Raw genomic sequence first — 24,434 nt, 5'->3', positions numbered from 1 at the left:
CAGTATCCAAAGAGTCCGCGGTATCCAAACATTCTGCAGTATCCAAACGGTCCACGGCATCCCAAGAGTCTACGTCCAGTATTCACCAGGAGGAAGCTTTTGAGAAGAAGTCAAGGAAAGTTGCAATTCGAGAGAAGGCAGAACGCCTGTCGCTGACAAAAACAGTAAGGAAAGAAATTTAATATAATTTACAAAAGCAGAAATGCATGTACCATTGTGTGTGTACATATAGATTGATTTGTTTCAAATGAAGAAATAAATATGTAGTCTTATGGAGAAACAAAACTAAAAGAATACAAGGATTCTGTGTCTCCCTCTCTCTCTGCCCCTCCCCAGCTTGCACTCTGTCTCTCTCTCTCTCAAAAAGAAATAAACATTAAAAAAAGAAAAAGAAACAAAGAATACAAAGATAAAGACATTAAAACGTATGGGTCAAACGGGTGCCTGGGTGGCTCAGTCAGTTAAGTGTCTGACTTTGGCTCAGGTCATGATCTCACAGTCTGTGAGCTTGAGCCCACGTTGGACTCTGTGTTGACAGCTCAGAGCCTGGAGCCTGCTTTGATTCTGTATCTCCCTCTCTCTCTGCCCCTCCCCCGTTCATACTCTGTCTCTCTGTCTCTCTCTCTCTCTCAAAAAAAAATAAACATTAAAAAAAGGTTTTTAAATTAAAAAAAATGTGTGTGTCAAAGAAAGACAGACTTAGTAATTTTAAACTCCATGAAATTTTATTTTATTTTATTTTATTTTACTTTAGAGAAGAGGTGCAAGTGAGTGAGGGCAGAGAGAGAGAGAGAGAGAAGCAAGGCTCACACGAAGTGGGGCTAGAGCTCACCCAAAGCGGGACTCAAACTCACTAGCTGTGAGATCATGACCTGAGCCAAAGTTAGATGTTTAATCGATTGAGCCACCTAGATGCCCAACTCCATGAAATTTTAGGTTCTACAGAAAGTACAGTTCCAAAGAACCTTAAAAAATCCACCATAGGGGGAAATAAGATATGTTGCTGAGGCTTAGAACGTTAAAAACTAAGTGTATCTTTTTTAAAGAGGCAAAGAGAAGGCAAATGGTCTAAATACGCAAGTAAAGCTCCAAGTGGAAAAATGATAATTTTGGTTTCTGTTTGTTCTCTTAGTAGCACAGGCTACTCTGACTCCATAATATTTTGATATATTTTTTTTATAGTTAGAAGAAACTGAAGCATTTCATAGAAAGTTGAATGAAGATCATCTTCTCCATGCTCCTGAATTTGTCATTAAACCTCGTTCCCACACTGTTTGGGAAAAAGAAAATGTAAAATTACATTGCTCTGTATCCGGCTGGCCAGAACCTCGTGTCACATGGTATGTTATCTTTGCGAAAATTACTCATAGAATCTATTACACAAAGTTAATTTTACCTCTAGTGAAAACGTTCAGCGTTATGAATATGCAAGAGTGAATGAAAGCACCTACGAGTTTGTATAGATTTTTTAAATGGTGAAGAAGGGGCACCAGGGTGAATGGTTTATGAATGAGAAGAAAGAACAGTCCTGCATACATTATATTATGATACTTCATAATCCTGTTATACAAGTGGGTCTTTATATAAAGTATTAAAATGTAGTCAACATTTATATACAAAGAAAATCTATGGTTATGACTGCTGTGGGCCATAAAATTTAAATAAAAATTTACTCCCATACGGTATAGGTATCATTTTGTGACCAGAAGCAATAATATTTTTAAAAAATAATTAAAACCCAGAAGTCTTCATCTCTACTCCTCATAGGAGCTGAGGTTTCAACATGCTTTCTAAAGCCAAACAAAAGAGGGAATTAGATGGAAGATATTTCTCAATATGGGGTCTTTTTTTTAAGTTTTATTTTTATTTATTTTGAGAGAGAGAGATCGTGAGGGGAGGAGAGACAGAAAGAGAGAGAGGGAGAGAGAGAATCCTAAGCAGGCTCTGCACTTAGTGCAGAGCCCGATGCGGGGCTTAAAGTCATGAATCATTAAGATCATGACCTGAATTGAAGTCAGATGCTTACCTGGCTAAGCCACCCAGGTGCCCCTTCAATATGGGATCTTAAGAAATTTTCTTTCCGTAAAGAATAAGCATCCATGTTCTCCTTCCATCCTATAGCCTATTGTAATTGTCAATGACTTCATGATCCCTAACCTCCAAACTTACCTGTCTAATGTCATGAATATCTGCCACAGAGACAGCAGTATGAAAATGATGGAGCCAGCTTAAAAAGATGTTTTCTGTTTGAGTCTCTGACACATATATTTTGCGTGCTGTTTTCTTATCCTCAAGAGTAATGGTAAATTCACCCTATGTTGCAGTATAAATGCTACACAGGATGACATTGCCATCTGTAGAAGGCCTGACTCCTTTTCCTTTCTTACCCATTTTCTCTGTTGGTTAGACACCTAATTTGGCTAGGACTAATGAAGATAACTGACAAGGAGCATATTTCAGTGAAAACCAAGTGTTTTTTTTTGTTTTTTGTTTTTTTTTAAATTCACTTACAAGCTTTAAAGCATAAAAGTATACTGCAGTAAGTTAGGAATCAATCAATCTTGGCCCCACATTTCTCTGTGACTATGGTATTGCATACTTTGGCCTTTTCAAAGGGACATTTCCTCTTAAAACAGATTACTTCTCACCTCAAAAAATCTAAACTTTTCAATTGAAAATACATGAAGAATAGTGAATTTTTAGCTGTAAGAAATATTATTTCGTACAGTAAGTAAGACAGAGGGTAAGTAAGACATTCTCTCTTCTCTCATGAATTAAAATATACTACTAATAAATGAATAACTGGAATCCTTAATCAAGTAGATATATTTATTACACAACAAATTATAAATTTATAGAAAATTTATTATCAATTTTCAGTTATCCCCACTAATGGAGCTGAGTAGTGTGAATGACTCCCCAAATCTTTCACATATGGCTTTGAGATATTTTTCTTCTTAACATTGAACCATATGTCCCAGGGGCTCGTTTTAAACAAAAATGAAGACACAGACACAAGGTTTGTCTCAGGAATGATTGGAAATCAGTTCATTTACTGGAACAAGTCTTCACAAGTTCCTGTGTGTCATTTAGTGTTTGGAGAAGACAACTCCATTATTTATAAAACTCTCTCCATAGGGATGGATCAGAGCATTTCATGAAAGTCCTGTTGCCTTGCAAACCAAGTGAAAAGTAAACATTAAAACAAAGAACCAGTGGACCACTCATAATCATAACCATCCTTCAGAGAACAAGATTTGCCCCTGGATAAAGCTTAAATTTAGACAGTTAGCTAGCAGACAACTGAAAATTGACTATGGTAATAAACAAGGTCAGATGCAAGTTTTGTGGGGCCTGAAGCTCATAAATTTGGCAGCACTCTTTACAAAAAAGAATGTTAATGGTCTAAATTGGGCCCTGCACCGTGAAGGGACCCTGCTGGTGAGGGACCCTGAAGCTTCATTGGCCTCCCGGTAAACCCACTTCTGGAGGAAACTTTTGTGTGGGATTAGTGTGCCTTCCTGGGTATGCTGCCTTTAAAAAATAATCGTTAAGTGAAGGTCTAATTTGTTTCCTAACACTGGTATAGAGTACACAGTCTACAATAAGCATTTCCTCCGTGAGCATGGTCCCACAACCCAAGTACAAACCCAGGTTGTTGATGATTACTCTGCGGGCATTTATGTCTTTTTGTTACCCAACTGCACTTTCTGGGCCTGACACCGAGTGCAAGCATGAAAGAAATAATTGGGGATGACCTTTCTGAATAGAAGGCAGTAACTCATGGGAACAAGTGTGTGACGATACTTTCTGCAGTCATGCTACCTCTGCTTGTAGCCCTTAGGTCCTTAGCCATGGTTTTCAAGGGCATTTGTGCCTGGGGCCTGGCTGCCTTAGAGCCCTTTGCAAAGAGGGTTAAGTTCCAAGTTTCCACTAGGCACCCTCAGGACATGGAAGTCCCTGAGGCCTAACAAATGATCTGAACACGCAGCAGTAACAAATGATCTGAACACGCAGCAGCTGCTCTTTGGCCAATCCCATGGACTGACCAAGTCTGTCTAAATGGAATCTAGAGGTTACCCAGAAAGCACTAACTGACAGGAGCACATATCACTCATCAGGGCCAGGTGCAGGGATGCCAAGGAGCACTGTCCTGTTCCCAAGTCACTATGAGAACAGAAAGAACCCTGTTTAGGCGTTGGGTCCAGTAGGAAAGTTAGTTGCAAGGATGCTTCTGCACCACCACAGTGAAGCTGAAGGAGGGCTTTGTCAATGCAGCAGGAAGCATACATATATGGTGAAAAATCCCAAAGTTGTTTTACTTAATTTAAGAGGCTATCTTTATGTAATAACTTGTATAATAGGCTATATATTGGTTTAAAGGAGGAGAAAAAATTATGTTTGTATTTGTTTTACTTGCATAAAGAAATTCTGGAAGGATATATAAAAATCTAAGGAGAACAGTTACCTAAAGAGATGAGGGGAGTAGAGGATAGATACATTTGAGAAAGGAGACTACTCCCTGTGTTACCTTTACACTTTCTTGGACCATATGAAGGTGTTGCTTGTTCTAATTTTTAGAATTATATGAAATAAGGGAGAAAAGTTCTCTTTAAAAGAAGGAAGGAATTTGAATTAATTTAATTTTTTTAAAGAGCCAGATTCAGTTGGATTTCCAGTCCAAAGTCTAGATTGATTTTTGTCAATGAATATCTGGATTGTAACATGTGGGGAGATTCATGCAAACTCACTGTAGCAATGTGTTGGCGTTACTGAGTAGCATTCATTCATTCCCTCACTGAGTACCCATGTTTTTGGATCTAAATGCGAATACTGTGTTAGATCCACCAGTGAGACATTTAAAATACTTGCTTGGAATTCTTCACATTGCCCCTAAAGTTAATGCCAAATAGACCCTTAAAGAAATGTGTCATTAGGCATGATAATAATGCAAAACCTCAGAATAAAATAGTATGAGACATGTATCTCAGGAAGAGTCTAGAGATTTGGAAAAGTCTTATTCAATTTTTGCAAATTATGAGAATTTATAAATTCCATAATAGAATCATGTATTCAATTTGTTTACAAGATTAGAGTTATTCACAATGTATTTAAATTTAGCAGTTACTACTCTATTTTCTTTGGAAAACAACCTACATTTATTTAACATAGTTTAAAATTATTTATAATTTATGCTTACTTCCCAACATAAGGGTTTTATTTTAGATTTTTCTTATTTATTTAAGTCCAAAATTTATCCTAATGGGATAGATCTCTCTCAGCCAACTGGATTTTAAAGTGGGTAATAGCTATTTATTTAAAATATAAAGCTGGATTCTAAGCACCCATGACAGTTGTAGTGAGATACAACATGTTAAAGATCATTTTAGCATGTATTATTTGTTGATAGAAAAAAAAGCAGAATGAACCTTTTTGCTTGAATATGCTTTATACTACCAAAGAGCTTTCACTATAACCCCTTGCTATCAAGTCAGCCCAAGATCCAGTCATTTATTTGGGGGGATGAAGTGTGTGTTTTACACACATAAACCAAGAGTATCCTTCTCCAAATATTTACAGTATAATGGAAGCTCATTAACTAATAAGTAGTTCATAGACTCTACATGAAAATGATAAGGAAAATGGTGTACATCTGAATATTCACAAGAATTTCAGAAGCCTTTTGACAAATAATCCCAGAGTGTAGGTTACTCTCCAAAATTAGCGTCTGACTGTCCTGTTTGGAATTTCACTTTCCAGAAATAGCAAGCCCTGAAGCATATACAGAGCAGGCCAAAAATCCTTCTTTTCTTCCCCGACTGAATACTGAGGATGGCCAATCTCAAGTGACCCCCAAAGTGAATGACTGGCTGAAATTCTTGGAGAATAGAATAGAATTGCTTCCTAATTTAATCCTTGTATGCTGTTTTTAAACAGACTTTTCTTACACTGACATCTGGAGTTCCAGAGGAAAGACTAGAAGATCCTCAAAGTGTTGTGTGTCGTGTGCATGTATATTTTAAACCGACTTCTTGTGCCAGGGGGTCACATTAGAAAAGTCATGGGTTTTTAGCAGAGGGAAGGCACTAAGGTGCTAAGTCGCGTAGTACTGGAGAGCGAGGGAGGTGAAGCAACACTGCGAGCTGCAAGATACTGTTTTAACTCAACTGTTTATGGAGACATGAACAACATTTTTGGCCAGAAGCCATATCAAGTGTCAGTAGATTATTTGCTCAAGTACCACATGCCATAGACTTCCGTGTCATATTTCTCTTCTTATGCTAAAAAGAACTACTGCAAACACCCCAGCACATGAAAAAAACTGAGTAGTAAGAGGGAGCTGTTTTTGTTTTTGTTTTTTTAGGAGGGAGCTTTAGAATCTAGTGTGAAATTACTGAGACCAATTTATTCTGAAGAACATGCTGATTAACTCGTTGCACCCTGTCATTCATCAAAACAAGGAATGTTTGAAACTAGGAGCAGCTAGCCGATTTCTTTTTCCAGGTCATCCCTGATCAAATAGTCCTGTCTGCTTGGAGCTCTGTGGGGAGATGGCTGGCTGAGGACACTTTGGGGCTGGCAGGAAACGGCTAGCAGTTCTGCCGGGGGTGGGGGGGGGGGGGGGGGGGGGGGGGGGGGGCAGAAGGTTGTGCTGCTCCACCAGCCACGCAGCTGTGACTCCTAAGCCAATCCAGTCCTCTCATCTCACATCTGAGGGAACTGAGACACAAAGAGACGCAATGTACTTTCTTGGTCTGTACTTACTTTAAATTAGCCATATCATGGGGCGCCTGGGTGGCTCAGTCGGTTAAGCGTCCGACTTCAGCTCAGGTCATGATCTCACAGTCCGTGAGTTCAAGTCCTGCGTCGGACTCTGTGCTGACAGCTCAGAGCCTGGAACCTGCTTCAGATTCTGTGTCTCCCTCTCTCGCTACCCCTCCCCCACTCATGCTCTGTCTCTATCAAAAAATGAATAAACATTAAAAAAATTAAAAAAAATTAGTCATATCATGAAGTTTGAAGTATGCATTTGTCAGAACTCTGTTCCTTCAGCCACGAATGATGAAGCCACAATTAATCTGTTGTTCCACAATAATTCTGTTCAATCCAATTTAACGAACAGTGAGTACCTAATATTTGCCCATGATTCATACTTCCTGGAGAGTGGGAATAGAAGTAAATGTGGATCAGACACAATCCCCGTCACCAAGACAATGACAGCTCAGTAGAAGACACACATATCCAACCAGAATCTGATAAATATTGTATCTTGCAGCTTGAACCAAGTAACACTGATGTAGAGAGGCAGGAACAATTAATATCATGTGGGATTTCAATTTTTCTTAATGGGGGGTGTTTATTGATTTTGAGAGACAGACAGACAGAATGTAAGTGGGGGAGGGGCAGAGAGAGAGAGGGAGACACAGAGTCTGAAGCAGGCTCCAGGCTCTGAGCTGTCACCACAGAGCCCAATGCAGGGCTGGACCTCATGCACCGCAAGATCATGACCTGAGCCAAAGTTGAATGCTCAACTGACTGAGCCACCCAGGCGCCCCTTGTGTGGGATTTCAAGGAGGAGTTTATTGAAGAAATGGCATTTGTTCTGAACCTTGAAGGATGAGTTGGGATTTTGCTAGGTGGAGGAGAAAGACACATTTTTTTAAAGTATATTTATTTATTTTACTAGAGAGAGAGAGAGAGAAAACAAGAGTGAGGGAGAGTCAGAGAGAGGGAGAGAGAGAGAATACTAAGCAGGATCTACACTATCAGCACAGAGCCTGACGTGGTGCTCACACTCAGAAATCATGAGATCATGACCTGAACTCAAACCAAGAGTCGACGCTTAACTGACTGAGCCACCCAGGTTCCCTGACATGTTGTTTAAAGTATAGAAAATGAGCATGTTTTAGGGACATAGGGCATGTGTGTGCACATGTGCGTGTGTGAGTGTGTGAGCTGGGGAGAGGAAGGAACTGACTGAAAATTATTTCCTTTCTTTCTCTCCCTTTCCACCACTTTCCCTGCTCCCAAACCTCATTATCACCATTTCCAGAAGTCTGAAGAAATAAAATGCAGCTAAATAGAGAACAGTTGGACAATGGAAGCATCATATGTTGTCACAAGTCAGACTGCTTGGGTTCAAATCCCAGCTCTGCTATGTAGCTGTGTGAACTGGGACAAGTTACTTAACTTCTCCTGGCCTTGGTTTTTTTCATCTGGAAAACGATGTTACAAATAGTACTATCTCATGCAGTTGTGAGGATTGAATTTTCTAACCTATATGTAAAGCACTTAGACTCTTGCCTTGGCTCACAGTAAATGCTCTGAGTTGTGGTTATTAGTGTTATTTACATTATCTGGGCACGTGAAGTGGGGTGTTGGAAAGGGAAGCAAGTGAAATCTAGCTCTCGACAGAAAATGCCTTAAGCAAAAAAGCCTGGTCTGGCACCATAGCCATTGGCTATTGAGGGCATGAGGAGGTGGTGAAGAATCAAGGTGCGACTCCAGCCTTGGGGGACAGTGTCTGAGGAAGGGCCCCTCCGTGTAGCCCTACCCTCTGAGGGCTGACAGGCTTAGCCAGGAATGGGACAGTCAGAAAAAGGGAATCTTTCAGCTTTTATTTGTCAGACTTTTTCTTTCGTGATTGATATTTAAGTTCTTCCAAGCCGAGAGCCATGCTTGCCTTTAACAGAACAAAACGCTTAAATATAATGAGCTTTCAATACAATGGCATTGTTTTTAACAACATGGACGAATCTTAGTAGGAAGAATGTTTTACTTTCATCCTACAGACAGCCAATGATAAAACTCCCAACATAAAGCCTTCCTTTCTATCCTGTCAACAATGGACAAGTTTTTCTTTCAGTCTTTTATTGAAGTATAATATACATACACAAAAAGTGCATATTACATGTAAATGTAGAGCTTTGGTGAATTTTTGTAGACTGCACACACCCATGTAACCAGTACTCAAACACAAGAAACCAAACATTATCAGCACCTAAATGCCTCCTTCATGTCTGCTGTCCACCACCCCCCCCCCCCGCCCCCGGGAAGTCACTCTTCACTTCTAATAGCATTAATTTGGTCTCTTCTGGTTTTGTACTTTATATAAAAGCAATCATTTTATACTCTTTTGTGTCTGGTTATTTTCACTCAACATTATGTATGTGAGACTCAACCACATTGTTATGCATGGTCAACTTCTTAAATGTAATTTTTATGATGGAAGAGAGGAAAGGACGCTCATCGAGAAGTTTTACTGGATTTATAGTGCATTTTATTTAATCTGCCATAGATTTGTATTTATTGAACAGTTACTGCTGCTAATCTCAGTGCCATGTTTATAGGTGTCCTTTGAAGAACAAGGATTGTGTGGGTGTGCTTTTAATCATAAAGCTATTTACATTTCTACTTATTTCACCTTGTTCTCTTGTCTCACAGGTATAAAAACCAGGTGCCAATAAATGTCCACGCAAACCCTGGAAAGTACATTATTGAGAGTCGATATGGAATGCATACTCTGGAGATCAATGCGTAAGAGGACATCTGGGTCCATATGTGTGTTGTTCGACAATTGCCTGGGGAGTCATCTCACCACTCCAGTTAACAACCACTCTCCCCCTTTCTTCCCAGTGCAACAGGATCACAAAGTGATCTTAGATTTGAATTTAGTAAAAGATGATGAGAATAAAATTAACTTCTGTCTTTTAATTTATCATTTTACATACTGGAGAGTTTTTCTAGACATTAGTAAGAAAATAAGTTACATAAGTAGGCACTTATATTTAGTTATCCTTCCATCATCATCATCATCATCATCATCATCATCCTTTTTTGCCTTTAGTCAGCAGAGGCCATGGAGATTGCGGTGGGTGGCAGTGAAAGTAAGCTTCCCACCAGAAAGTGTGGGAAATTATCTGCCCACCCTGTCAGCCTGCAGAGGGAGGCAGGACTGGACACCGGAGTGTTTCTAAAGCAAAATGCAAAGCAGAATTGAAAGCAGAACCCACATCAAAATTTCTAAATCCTCAAAGGTTTATCACATCTCCTAATATGGTTTTGAAATCCAAGCTTAGTCATGTGAATGAAAAAGCTAAAACTCCCACTATTTGCAGTTCACATGAAACTGTGACATGCTGAGACGTCAAAGTAAAATTTACATCATTGTGATCTCAAGAGAGTTTGTAGTCTTCTCCTCAGATCAGAACAGCTGCCACATGGGATACAGGGTTTCAAGCAGGACTCTGGGGCCCTGTGACATTTGCCGAGCATCGACCTCCAACCAGAGTCACTTCAATTCTGCCACTTGGTGGTTCTACTGAGGCTGCAGTGAGCTCTGTGGTTGCTTTATAATTCAGTAGTTATGAGAAAGGCAACCATATTGACCTTCCTGGGGTTGTGCTGGTGTCTATAAAATTTCAACAAGAAATAGGTTTTTACAAATGACACTAAACCCAGAAAGTCAACGAGGAACTCAGACACTGGTTATGACAAGACACAAAAAGACCTGCTTTGAAATCTTAGCTTATTCATCTCTGTGAGATCATTCTTTCTTTTATTTTATTATTAAACACATCCCAGTTTCTGTATTATAACTTACAGGAACTTCCAAATAGCACTGCTTGTGTTGTACTATGGGCTGAATCTCCAAGTGCGACCTGAACCTTGGTAGAGTTGAGACAGAAATAGCATATTTGTACTTTGGAGCTAGAACACAGACCCAACCATTAGACAGAGCCAGATCTGGTTTGTGGCTCAAGGAGAGCGGCTGTGTCTTTCCCTCTCTGTTCCCCCCAGACTGAAACTCACCCTGAGGGATGCCAGCAGGAAGACTGTCCCCCCAGGGTGCTCTGCGTAGTTACTACTACAAAAGTACATGGCTAGACATTTTCTGTTCCTGACACAGTTTTAGACCAGTTAATTGTAACACTGTTTGTGCTGTAATTTATGCGCTTAACACTTTGCTGACATTTTTTTTTGGACATTTAAAAAAAATTTTTTTTTTTACGTTTTATTTATTTTTGAGACAGGGAGAGACAGAGCATGAACAGGGGAGGGTCAGAGAGAGGGAGACACAGAATCTGAAACAGGCTCCAGGCTCTGAGCTGTCAGCACAGAGCCTGACGCGGGGCTCGAACTCACGGACCGAGAGATCATGACCTGAGCTGAAGTCGGCCGCTTAACCGACTGAGCCACCCAGGCGCCCCTTTTTTGGACATTTTAAATGAACCTGGGCTAGGGTCACAGTGGACTATAGGTGTCCTCCTCCCATTCTGTGCAGCTGGCCTCAAACTGCAGTAGATATCTTGCATTATATAAAATCCCACAGGGAGCTAGATTGGAGTTAGTAGCTTCATCAAGAGTCCCCAACAGCCAGGGCGCCTGGGTGGCTCAGTTGGTTAAACGTCCAACTGTTGATTTCAGCTCAGGTCATGATCTCACAATTATGAGATCGAGCCCCACATTGGGCTCTGTGCTGACCATGGAGCCTGCCTGGGATTCTTTCTCTCTCCTCTCTCTCTGCTCCTCCCCCTGCTTGTGCTCTCTCTCTCAAAATAAATAAACAGTTAAAAAGAAGAAGAGTCCCCAGGAGCCACGTTGTTAGCCAGTGATTTGCAGTGTGTGATGTCAGCAAAGATACCTTTGATAGAACAGCATTGTTGCAATGGTCACTCACTTCCTTCTGTCCTTTCAGATGTAATTTTGAAGACACTGCCCAGTACCGGGCTTCAGCGATGAATGTTAAAGGAGAGCTTTCAGCATATGCTTCGGTTGTCGTAAAGAGTGGGTTTGCTGGGCTTGTTTTATTCAAAATGCATTTTTTAAAAATTAACTCTCATTGCTAAAAATAAATCAAGAAGCAGTTCATATGTATTTCTGCTTTCTTTTCTAGGATATAAGGGAGAGTTTGATGAGACCCGCTTCCATGCTGGGGTTTCCACCCTGCCCCTCAGCTGTAAGTATAAAAATATATTTGCTAAGTGTCATCTCTATTTAAAATCCAGCATAATAAGCCATTCTATAATGCTGAAATAAAAGCATAGGATTATTATAACATATGCTAGTACGTATATAATAGCACTCTTTTCTTATTTTTTAGATTCTTTGGTTACTATTCTCTTTCTGGATATAATTGCTTTGTTCTGGTTTTATAAAAGCCCAGATATGATGGGCTAAAAATGGCAAATGTTTTTAAGTCTTTCTGTGTTAAACTGAAGAAGATCATTACACAAACCTGGGCAGAGTGATTTAACCACACACACACACACACACACACGCACACATGCCCACACGCACACACACACACACACACACACACACACACGTGCACACACACACATATGTACTGTATCAGGGCATCCAGGTCAGCATCACTCCTGGAGACATCTATGTGTGACTCCCACTGCTACCCCACCTCTACCCAGTCAAGGTTAGGTGTCCTTGGTGAGACCATCAGAGCATCCATCACATTGGATGCTGTTAACTGTTATATGTCTCTTTCTCCCACTGGCCTCTAAGCCACTTAAAGGCAAAGCTGAAACTTTTATCTCTAACCCCAGCACCTGACACAGCGTAGGTGTTTGATAATGAATGAATAAATAAATACATTCATTTATGAAGTACAAATCAAAATACATGATGTCTAAATGTGCTATAATAACAAACTATTAACAATATTCTGATCTGTGGTTATTTGTGAGCTCCAATCATTTTGTCTATATCAGAACTTCTTTTCATAGGAAACAATAAAAGCAAAATCCTTATGGTTGTTCAATAATTCAGTGCTTACAATGGTCAGACTGAAAAAGGTAGTCACGCCTGAACTTATTTTCTGAATGTTAAAATGTAAATGGTAGTTTTGAAAATGCTTGATGAAGATACTTTCTCATGGGTTGATGAAGATACTTTCTCATGGGTCAGTTTTTCACCTGCTCAGTTTGATGTCTATAGATCACCTGTTCCATCAAATTCATGGAATGGCTCCTAATTTTAATATTCCAAGTTTTAATCATTGGTACAAATCCCATGGGTGGCTGGGAGGGGATGATGGGTGGGAGTGAGGGAGGAGCACATCCCCAATCATGTTTTTCTTCTATCATTTCGTTTGTATTGAGATAGAATAGTTGGAAATTCTGGAACTATGACTTATCTCCCATTGTCCCTAAGGCTGGTTTATTAATCATTTATTTCACGGTCCTCTAAATGTATCCTGCTCATTCCCACTGCCATATCATCATCCATATTTCTCCTGTTTCTCTCTTCTCCACCCAGCCAGGGTTGAAAAGCCCAGCTCAACCTACCTCTCTAACTTTTTAATCTGACCGGCCCCTGAATTAAGTGCAGTTGTTTCCAACAGAGAAAACAGAGGGATTTTATTCATTTATTCAACTAATATTTATTGAGAATCTGTTATGTGCTAGGTACTGGTGTAGTTGCTTGGAATATGCTGGTAAATATCATAGATAAAGCTCCCTGCCCTTGGTTCTGTTTTAGTAGTTAACATATATTGATCAGTTGTACCAGACAGCATACTAAGATATTTTGTTATATGCAATAATCATGTAATGCTCTCCCAAAGCTTATAAAATAGGTGTCTTTTATCTGTGCTGTGCCTATGAGGAAACAGTTTTTGATAGGTTAAATAATGAGAAAACACCACATAGAGTGGTAGAATAGGGACTTGTAAATTGGTCTCTCTATTCTAAGCCATACTCTTATTTTTTAAAAATTTTTTCAAAATATTTATTTATTTTTGAGAGAGAGAGAGAGAGAGAGAGAGAGAGCAAGTGGGGGAGAGCAGAGAGACAGGGAGACACAGCACAGAATCCAAATCAGGCTCTAGGCTCCCAGCTGTCAGCCTAGACCCCAACATGGGGCTCGAACTCACAAACTGTTGAGATCATGACCTGAGCCAAAGTCAGACGCTTAACTGACTGAGCTACCCAGGTGCCCCCTAAGTCATATTCTAAAACAGGAGTCAGTATTTTCTGTGAAGGACTCCTATAATTATGATTTGTGAACTACCTGTAATTTGTAAATTGTAAATACTTTAGGGTTGTAAATACTTTAGGCTTTGTGGGTCATATATGGTCTTTGTCACAATGACTCAACTCTACCTTTGTAACACAAAGTAGCCATAGACAGTAGGTAAATAATAAATGAACATGGCTGCCTTCCAATTAAAACCTTACTTATGAACATTGAAATTTGAATTCCCTGTAACTTTTCACACATCACAAAATATTCTTCTTTTGATTTTATCTTGATCATTTAAACAATTGAAATTTATTTTTCTAGTGGTGCAAACAGGAGACTGTCCAGATCTGGCTCACAGATTTGCCAAACCCTGACCTAATCCCAGCTTTCTTTGTAACTGTTATCTCTACTCCTAAGGCAGCTTCGGAGCCAGCCTGGCTCTCCAGACAGTAAGGTCTGATTGAGTTGTTTCACTTTTTGATCTCAGTGGGATACCATCATATACAAGTGGGGCAGATGTAACCTGTGCTTCAAAGGGAAGTTGTTTCACTATTGGTTAGGGGTTGCCTGGGAACACACAAATTCAAGGCAATATCATGTCTTGCTTGAGAGCACAGGTTCTAACAGCCCTCCCGTGTAAATCTTGGCTCTGCAGGGTGAACATGGGCAGTTACTCGGCCTCCCTATGCTTCTGTTTCCTCATCTATAAGACAGAGAGATGATAATAGCACTTACCTGATTGAGCTATTATGAGGTTTGAGGTAATAGCTATTTAACATGTGGAACACTACTTGGCACAAGTTGAACTCGATACATTTTCGCTTGCATTTTCAAATTAATTCTAAGACGTTTTAGGAAGAGATGAAATTGGAGAGAAATTTTAGAGTTTGAATTTCAATTTCACACATAATACTTCCAAACCTGGACATTAGCTGTATGTTATTTTTGTGAACTTCTGCATTCTCATCTGAAAGAGAGGAAAAAAATATCTATGCCATGGGGCTTTTGCAAGGAACAGACGACATGTCAAATGTAAAGTGCCTGGCATGGTAACTGTCCATAGAGTCATTATTTTCCCAAGCCCTTTCTTTTGAGAAAAGAGAAAATAAAACCTGGGAGGGTTTATGATGCAGGAATTTACTTAATCAATGAATAAGTTATTGCTAAGAAAAATATTTTTAAAGTCATATTATTGTGAACTTTTCAGTTTGACATTTCTTATAATATTTTTTTTATACAGATAGTTAAACTGAAGTGACTTGCTGGAAAACTGTATTTTTATGAGTAATTGATATGGCTGTTTGAACAGTACAGCAATTCAGTTTTAAATGAACTAGGAATCTAAAAAGTACATATATTGTGCTAAGTAGTTAAGTATAAGCTAAATGTGGTATTAATTTATATGCTATGTGAGGTATTAAACTTGATCCTTTAAATTCTATTCATTGCAATAATAAAAACAAACATTTAGCTTATCTGACCAATGAAGCAAGAATTTCCACACCTATAATTTCCATTTCACATAGTAATATGTGGGAATGTGCTTTGTACTTCTTTATAAGACTTAATATTTTGCCCAAATAAACCATTTGATCACTGTTTGTTGTAACTGCTTGTTAAAATGCTTGCGTCTCTCTGATGAGAAAAAACAAGTTAACCAATGTTTGTTTTTGTCGTACCCAGTTGCTGTGACCCCTTATGGTTATGCGTCCAAGTTTGAGATCCACTTTGATGACAAGTTTGACGTGTCTTTTGGGAGAGAGGGCGAGACGATGAGTCTAGGCTGCCGTGTAGTTATCACTCCTGAAATTAAGCATTTCCAGCCAGAGATCCAGTGGTACAGAAATGGTGAGACTCTGTGATGAATTCTCACTTAGATTCTTATTCACAGAATAAGGCTTGGCACCAGAGCATGAGTGTCCATAAGACTGCAGACCTGTTTATCAGAGCTGGCAGAATCTGGACATTAGGAGGCATAACCTATTGGATGTTGAAAAAAAATTCATACATGTATCAAAGTAGCAGAACTTTTATATTTGTGGAGATTATAATTTCTTATCACCAAGTAACGTGGAAAAGATTATGAAAAATGTATTTTTGTAAATTAGTTATATATTCGTTTTCTAAGTTAATTTTAGTTGGTAAAATAAAGGGAAGTCCATTGCAGTTCAGTTGAACTATGGAGCATGACTACTGACCCTTGGGCGTGGTGGGCAGCAAGCAGCGTAGTCACCAAGCAGTTGGCCTGAACTTCAGTTGTGCAGACAGGCATCTAGGGCATTATGGAGCATCTGGGTCCAGACCGAAGCCAGTAATGGCAACAGCAGTATTAACAGTGAACATGGCCCTAGAGAAGAGGAGGGACTCCATGTGGGGGCAGCATGGGAACCTACAGTGGGAGATTGCCAGGCTGCCCTTTCTTCCCCAGAGCTCGCTTCTATGGGATCTGCACAAATACTAATTTACTAGGCTAGCATCAGGACAGGAACTATCAGCAACTAGGCAGTGAACTTTGTCAGTAAAATTACAAAATAAAAGCATGTATATAGACATCGCACTTAAGCATAAAAAACAGTTGTTGGAGATCTTCAGTTTAGAATCTCTGGTTTTGAAAACTATTATAACACTGCATGGCAAATATTCAGAGGCTTAGAAATATAAATTAAATTTAAAGATTGTCACATTCAATGAAAAAGAACACTATTTTCATATGAAACTTTGGATGAAGCAATTATTAACAAGGAAGATAATTTTAAAATTAATTTTCCTTGTAATTGAAGATGCAGTGATAGAATGCATAAGTAGACATTTGATTTATGTACAAATCATTTTCCGTCTCTTGTATAACCTCTACAAGTTACAGCACATGTTAGAGAAACTATTAAGATGTAATTATGTAAATTTACATTTAAAATTAAATTCAGACTTATGTGAAACTGATTTATATGAAGAATAAAATATTTTTTCAAAGTTTATTTCTTTATTTTGAGAGAAAGAGAGAGTGCAAGCAGGGAAGGGGCAGAGAGACAGGGAGAGAGAATCCCAACCAAGCTCTGTGCTGTTAATGCAGAGCCAACACGGGGCTCGATCTCACGAACCATGAGAACGTGACCTGAGCTGAGATCAAGAGTTGGACACTTAACCGACTGAGCCACCCAGACACCCCAAGAATCAAATTCTTTTAGAAATTTTGTTCCTTAAGAATCAATAGTTCTAGAGTACTAAAATTTATATTTTGAAATAATTTATCAGAAAGTTAACCCAATGTTAACTTTATAAGAATATAGCTATATATAACTATGTAATATCTGAATAGCTGCAATAATAGTTGCATCAGCAGAAAGATCCTTCTCAAAATTAAAACTTATCAGCTCATTTGTGATCTTGCATTTGCCAAGAGTGACTGATGTTGCTTTCAAGTATATTGATTTAAAATAACACTGCCTGGGTGGCTCAGTCGGTTAAGCATCTGACTTCGGCTCAGGTCATGATCTCACTGTTTGTGGGTTCGAGCCCTGCATTGGGCTCTGTGCTGACAGCTCAGAGTCTGGAGACTGCTTTGGATTCTGTGTCTCCCTCTCTCTCTGCCCCTCCTCCATTCGTGGTCTGTCTCTCTCTATTTCTCTCTCTCTTTCTCTCAAAAATAAAATAAACATTTATAAAATATTTAAAAACAAATAGATAAATAAAGTTGCTAAAAGTATATATCTGATGACCTAATAACTGAATTTGTAGAAAAGCAAGCCAGAAATATCTTATTATCAATCAAGATATTACATTGATAAATATTTTTGTGTATAAAATTATGGCATAAAAATATTATTTTTTGTATTTTGGGTTACCCCAATTATATTTTATATGCAATAAAGTTGTTTTAGAGAAAAAAAACCTTATATTTTAGTACCTCTAACTGTATTTTTTTCTCTGCTTTTTTTTTATTTTAGAGAGCATGTGAGTAGGGAGCGGGGAAGAGGGAGAGAGAGAGAGAGAGAGAGAGAGAGAGAGAGGGAGAGAGAGAATTTCAAGCAGGCTCCATGTTCAGTGTGGACCCCAACATGGGGCTTGATCTCATGACCCTGGGATCATGACCTGAGCTGAAATCAAGAGTTGGACATTCAACCAACTAAGCTACCCAGGTCCCTGTTTTCTCTGCGTTTTAGACAGGGGGATTGTAATTTCATTTTGCACTGGACCCTGCAGATTATGTATCTGGCCCTGGTCCCCTCACTTCTGATCTAGTATTTTCACCAATATTAGCATGGCAGAATGGCCCAAAGCCCTAGAGACTTCTACTAATTGTCAGATCTCTTGCAATATAGAAGAGGCAGAGAGAGAGAGAGAGAGAGAGAGAGAGAGAGAGAGAAGGTGGAAGAGAATGAAGGAGAGAAAAAGAAGGGAGCAATGGAGGAAAAAAAATCACTTAATTTTCTTTTAAAAAAATTTCTAGGAGCACCTGTTTCTCCATCAAAATGGGTACAAACACACTGGAGTGGAGATAGAGCAACGCTGACGTTTTCTCATCTCAACAAAGAAGATGAAGGCCTCTACACGATCCGTGTGCGAATGGGAGAATATTATGAACAATATAGTGCTTATGTCTTTGTTCGCGGTAAGACCTAGCAAAAAGCAGAACACCCAAGCATGTTTAAAACACTGAGACCAAATCAATCTATCCAAACATGTTTTTTTGTAATGAAGAAAGAGCCATTTGAAAATTCTTCCAGTATGCATGGCATAAGATTATTAACTTCCAGTGAAATTAGACCTAGTAGAAAAAGGTTAACCCTCAGGCACCAACCCCAAGGTAACTTGTTCCCAGACTGTGTTAATATCTCTGATGTCATTACTTTCTTCAGCTTCAGTGAGCTACCAGTGCAGGTCTCTATAGGTGTTCCATTGGAGATAATCCATCCTAATGATCTAAAAAGCCGTTTCAGTTTATGGGAGCTGCAACAAAAGAGGGATGTGCTACTTGGGGACTTACTCTTTAATATCTATTTCAGAGAGCAAATTTATCATTTCACTCCAGCCCCCCTTCTTTATACTTTCAGCTTTAATGAACTAGGAAACAAGTTGCTACAATTTAATCTTTAACAAAATTTTTTTAATGTTTATTTATTTTTGAGACAATGAGAGACAGAGCATGAGTGGGGGAAGGGCAGAGAGAGAGGGGGAGACATAGAATCCGAAGCAGGCTCCAGGCTCTGAGCTGTCAGCACAGAGCCTGACATGGGGCTTGAACCCACAAAGATCAGGAGATCATGACCTGAGCCAAAGACGCCAAAGACTGAGCCACCCAGGCACCCCTACAATTTAATCTTGAAGGCAAACTAGAATTGTGATTTTAGGAGTCTTTAATTCTTCAGCTGTGTTTTAAATGGATTGGCTGTATACAAGTGGGAATGTGATTTGTATGGGATCCCAGTGCATTTGGAAGACCATTGACAGTTCCAGGTTACAGGAGCAGTGTTCTGTGTTCTCTTCTGTGATGGTTAGTCAGGTGTGGCCACAAGAGGAGACACAGGAGAGGATCCAGAAAACAAAGTTTATTGCACCCACAGATCCTAGAGACAGGAGGTACTGCACACCACACAGGGCCACATGGGGGAAAATCAGCATTGGTTGGCCAGGAAAAAGAAGGGGTAGGAAGGAGGGGAGAGCTTAGGCCATGGCTTTTATTGGAGTTTCTGTGGGAAAGGCAAGGCAAGGCAGGGCAGGATAAACAGTTTAGGATTGGCTAGTTTGAATAATTTGGGTAGACTCTAAACTATAGGCGTGGTCCTCACTGGCCTGCTACCAGGCCCTGGGATGATTAAGGCAGGGGAATATTGCTTCCTGGGGTGCACAGACCAGATAGAGAATGTGTGGCTCTGGATGGGTCAGTTTGCATATTAAACTGACTGAGCCCATTCTATCCAAGAATTGGCTAGCCCTGGGAGGGGCAGCATCTCCCCAGTCAGAAAGGCTTTTAAGGTGTCAAAACATCATAATATACAGAAAATTAAAATATAAACAATACAGGAGACTTACTATATTTTTTAAAAAATCTCTCATGCACTAAATAGAATCATAAACTCACAGGAATTTTGATCAAGGTGGAACTTTAGAGGTCAGGTGTCCTTGGGTGGGATCCACAGACTCCCAAAGGGTCTATGATTAGAATTGTATTTTGGGGTGTCTGGGTGGTCAGTTGGTTAAGCATCCTGCTTCAGCTCAGGTCATGATCTCACGGCTCATTAGTTCGAGCCCCACATCAGGCTTTGTGCTGACAGCTCAGAGCCTGGAGCGTGGCTTCAGAGTCTGTGTCTCCTTTTCACTCTGCCCCTCCCCTGCTCATGCTCTGTCTCTCTCTGTCTCTCAAAAATAAATAAACATAAATTTTTTTTTAAGAATTATATTTCAATATATTTAGTTTCTTTGGTAATCTCATGTCTTTTATTTTATGCATTTGAAAGCAATATTCTGAAAAGAGGCTTCTAGACTTTCTTTGCCAGTCTGCCAAAGGAGTCTATGGCACAAAAAAGTTTGGATTCCCATTCTGGTCCACCCCTTTAATTTTAAGATGCAGAAACTGAGGTTCATAAAAACAAAGTGATTTACCAGTAGACTCACAGTTAGTTAAAAGCAGCAGTGGACATAGGATACAGGTCTTCGGAAGCCTAACCCAGGATTTCAATTAGGGTATAGGCTAAGCTGCTGAAATGATACGAAAAGGTTAATTTCTCTTGTATGTCTGTCAACTCAGAAGTAGAGGTATGGTTCAGTCCCAGGTCCTGTCTCCATTGGTGTTCCACTGCCCCCGTGGTGTTATCCCATGTTCCCATCCCAGACTATGGGAAGGGAAAGGAAGTGGAGGGGGAGATGCAGAGTTGCACACATCCCTTCTGCATGGTAAACACTTAGCCATAGGCACACATTCCACTGTGAGGGAAGCTAGGCATCATGTATCCACTTGGGCAGCCATGTTTCTTGCTAAAGCTGGGGCATCTAGGAAACACAAAGAATGGATAATGGGGATGGTTAACAGCCTGTACACACCAGTAGTGAACAGTAACGATTGTTGAATTCTGCCATGGGATCAACAACCGATAAAGATATAGGAATATCTACATCACCTGAAAATGTGTCAGACTTTCTCCTACACAAAAGTGTTATAGGAAAAGTCCAGTATCACTGAGGGAAGACAGATGCTAGCCTCTGGATCAATTGCAGTGAAAACAGACACACTGAAACTCATCAGCAAGTAAGTTTGTTCAGCCAAACCACCTGGATAAACCCGGCTAGACAAGGACTGAATAAGCAAAGTCTTTTCCTTTGCTCTCAGTTGTCTTACCCAAACAGAGAGTATCTCTTGGTGACTCAAAAAAACCTTAGTTATGCCTCGATGATTCTTTATTGGACTTTTTCTGGGACCTCTGACATAGCCTAGGGTTTTTTTCAGTGCCATTTCTCAGTGCCTATAACCAGAATTGTGGCTCTCTGCCAGATTTAGGCCAGACAAATGTGATGCACCATAACACAGTATTTGGATTTGGCTTCTATACAGAATCTGTTTTGTGAGGGACTGTCATGCCCATCCCAAGAATGGCATAGTCCAAGAAATGTTATAAATATGAAAAATGGCTCCTGAAATGCCTACCATCTGATAGGTTCCGTTATATATAATGGATATTCAGCAAACTAAACTGCTTTATCAACTCAGGGATTACTGGTTGTTACATTATGGGCCTTTAGCAAAAGGACATGGGTAGAGGTGACCAGCTGTCCCCATCCAAATGAGCAGCTTTCCAGCCTTCCTCTTCTGCCATTTAAGCCTATTAACCTCAGCATCTCTACCCCCTTCCAGCTCTGCTCTAACTTCACCATCAGCCGGCTCTGCCCCCATCCAGTGCTCTCAAAGCCTGAAAGGAAAGAAGTTTCTCCCCACCAAAACGCTTGCTTTTAGGCACCAGGATTTAGTTAATTCTACACTAAGTTAGTCACTTACACCAGAGAAGTTGCCTAGAAACACTTTCCTACAGGTTCATGGAGCAAAAAATAGAATATTCAAAACCAAAGTGACTTTAGCTCTTCTCAGGTAATGCAAACCTATCAAATTCAGAAGTGCACAGATATCTCTGCCTTCTTATCAAATATTTTAGTAATTCATAAGAGTTACAGAAGTGTAGCTCATTGTAAAAAAAAAAAAGGATTTATTCAGTCAACCGGAGTGTTTTGCCTGAGTTGAGTGGTCCGACATGTCTCAGCCTCCTCTCCTATTAACTCCAGTTATGAAAGGTTGGCTGGAGTTCAGGAGAAATTGGCAATGTGGACCCCACCTCCAGGAACTCCACCTCTCATCTTAATCTCACTTAAAAGGCTATTAACTGATTATTTTCATTCCCCTTGCTCTCCTCCTTAAAACATCCCTGATTCACTATGTGAGCTATGCCTGCAGACACTGCTGAGGACACCCACTGTCAGAGGATCCTGTTTCATAAACAGTCACTGCCGTCTCTTTCCTGTATAATCCTGGACTTTTACTAAACTCAGATAAACTCCACTCAGATGTGGGTATTGCATCAGAGTTCCTTTCGCAAGTGTCTTCGGTCTGGGAACAAACATTTGATTAAAAGGAATGTTTTCCTTTATCTTCCAAAATGGTAGTGCCCAGCAGAGGAGTGGGTAAAGTTTTTTATTCTTTTGTGGAGGCATCGAAAAGGTGACAGAAGGGACTCGTTGTTCCCCTTTGGAGTGGCTCATGTTTCTGAGTAATATTGTACAAGAGATCTCTTAAGAACAGACTTTCTGACTCGGCTCACCTTAGACTTTTCTGATAGCAATTCCTGACATCTCCATACTTATTTTCCTTTAGAACATTTTGGGTAGGCAAAGGCCATAAAGCAAAGGTCACGGGTCCTTTTGAGAGCCCTTACTAACATAATGTTCTTTGTGCTGATGACGAAAACACACATCATCATGTTGGTAAGCAAATTATAAGGTTGAAGCTTGCTCTACTTGAGCCAAAGATGTAGCCACTATAAATGTGGTAGGAAATGTATGCACTAAGTCTTGGATTGCCAGACTGTGATGGAGCTTATCTGAGAGGGTTAATGAGATCCTTCTGTGTCTCCACAGATGCTGATGCAGAGATTGAAGGAGCCCCAGCTGCTCCCTTAGACGTGATGTGCTTGGATGCCAACAAAGATTATATCATCATCTCTTGGAAACAGCCAGCTGTGGATGGAGGGAGTCCTATTCTGGGATATTTTATTGATAAGTTAGTACTTAGTCTATTTTCTTTTCTGGTCTCCTCTCCCTCTTTCTCTGTCTCTCTGTCTCCCTCTCTTTCTCTCTTTCTCTCTCTCTCACAAATACACACACACACACACACACACACACACACAAACACACACCTATCTATTGACCTAAATCCCAAAGACAATTTTTGAATCTGACTACTAATGCAAATCACTAATTTGGCAAGAATGCTGTGAATTTATAGACATTCTGGAGACCACTTTGGAAATAGCTGGTGTCCATTATATTTAATGTCCATATTCCTAATTTGTTAGTAATTTTAAAATATTAAGTAATTTAAACAATAATGCTTTAGGAATACTAACAAAATCCTATTTACATTACAGGATGTGGTTTCAAATTAGACAAAGAAATAACAAATATCAATAGTATTAAATCATATTCTTTCTATAACTTTTTGTTGTTCACATTCTCTAAAACTTAGAACTTCTGATATTTATAGCAGTTGGGTCTTACACATTAATTATACAGTGAGTTTGGTCAATATAGACAACAAATATAGATTATCAACCTAAATACATTATTATCTGACTTAGTTTCTATTCAAATAGTTGTTCCAATTTTCTTTCCAATTTTCAGTAATAGAATCTAATTGTAGAAACCACTAGGGACAGATAATCTGTGCCACTGTGGTACAATAGGTTTGTACTAAGGTGTATTAAACCTAATATTTATAGTAATAAGTAAATATATGCTTATTGGGGCACCTGGGTGGCTCAGTTGGTTGAGCAGCTGACTTTGGCTCAGGTCATGATCTTGCAGTTCATGGGTTCAAGCCCTGCATCGAGCTCTGTGCTGACAGCTCAGAGCCTGGAGCCTGCTTTAGATTCTGTGTCTCCCTTTCTCTTTGCCCCTCCCCCACTCATGTTCTGTCTCTCTCTCAAGAATAAATAAACATTAAAAATTCAGTATTATATATATATATATATATATATATATATATATATGCCTATTGGGCTCAATACCATGCAGAGAAATATTTATAATAAATAATACACTATTTAACCCATACTAAATTCTTCCACATTGTTTTGTCATTTAGTGATGATGAACTGTCAAGTTTTAGGTAGATTCTTTTTCATTTTTACAGACTGCCTTATTGTCTTTGGCAGATTTTCAAGGGATTTTAAACTTCATCAGTGAAAGACCAGCCA

At 39.5% G+C, this 24,434-nt stretch overlaps 1 protein-coding gene across 8 annotated transcripts in view; it reads left to right on the top strand.

Moving 5' to 3' along the window:
• MYOM1 (myomesin 1) overlaps positions 1 to 24,434 on the top strand; it is a 168,652-nt gene that overhangs the window by 56,542 nt on the left and 87,676 nt on the right. For all 8 annotated transcript variants that reach the window (XR_007455300.1, XR_007455299.1, XM_049619690.1 and 5 more), the window contains 8 exons: positions 1 to 164; positions 1,183 to 1,340; positions 9,445 to 9,537; positions 11,699 to 11,787; positions 11,897 to 11,959; positions 15,664 to 15,828; positions 18,428 to 18,589; positions 23,098 to 23,239. The exon at positions 1 to 164 is cut by the window's left edge and continues 269 nt beyond it. Coding sequence is in view for 6 of the 8 variants with exons in the window: in XM_049619690.1 (XP_049475647.1) it covers positions 1 to 164; positions 1,183 to 1,340; positions 9,445 to 9,537; positions 11,699 to 11,787; positions 11,897 to 11,959; positions 15,664 to 15,828; positions 18,428 to 18,589; positions 23,098 to 23,239 (1,036 nt within the window). In the remaining 2 variants the exon portion in view is untranslated. The remainder of the gene's footprint in view (positions 165 to 1,182; positions 1,341 to 9,444; positions 9,538 to 11,698; positions 11,788 to 11,896; positions 11,960 to 15,663; positions 15,829 to 18,427; positions 18,590 to 23,097; positions 23,240 to 24,434) is intronic.

This window comes from Panthera uncia (genome assembly GCF_023721935.1).
Source record: "Panthera uncia isolate 11264 chromosome D3 unlocalized genomic scaffold, Puncia_PCG_1.0 HiC_scaffold_8, whole genome shotgun sequence".
NCBI lineage: Eukaryota > Metazoa > Chordata > Mammalia > Carnivora > Felidae > Panthera > Panthera uncia.
The sequence above is the reverse complement of the archived record's forward strand: the minus strand, read 5'-3'. Positions and strand labels throughout refer to the sequence as shown.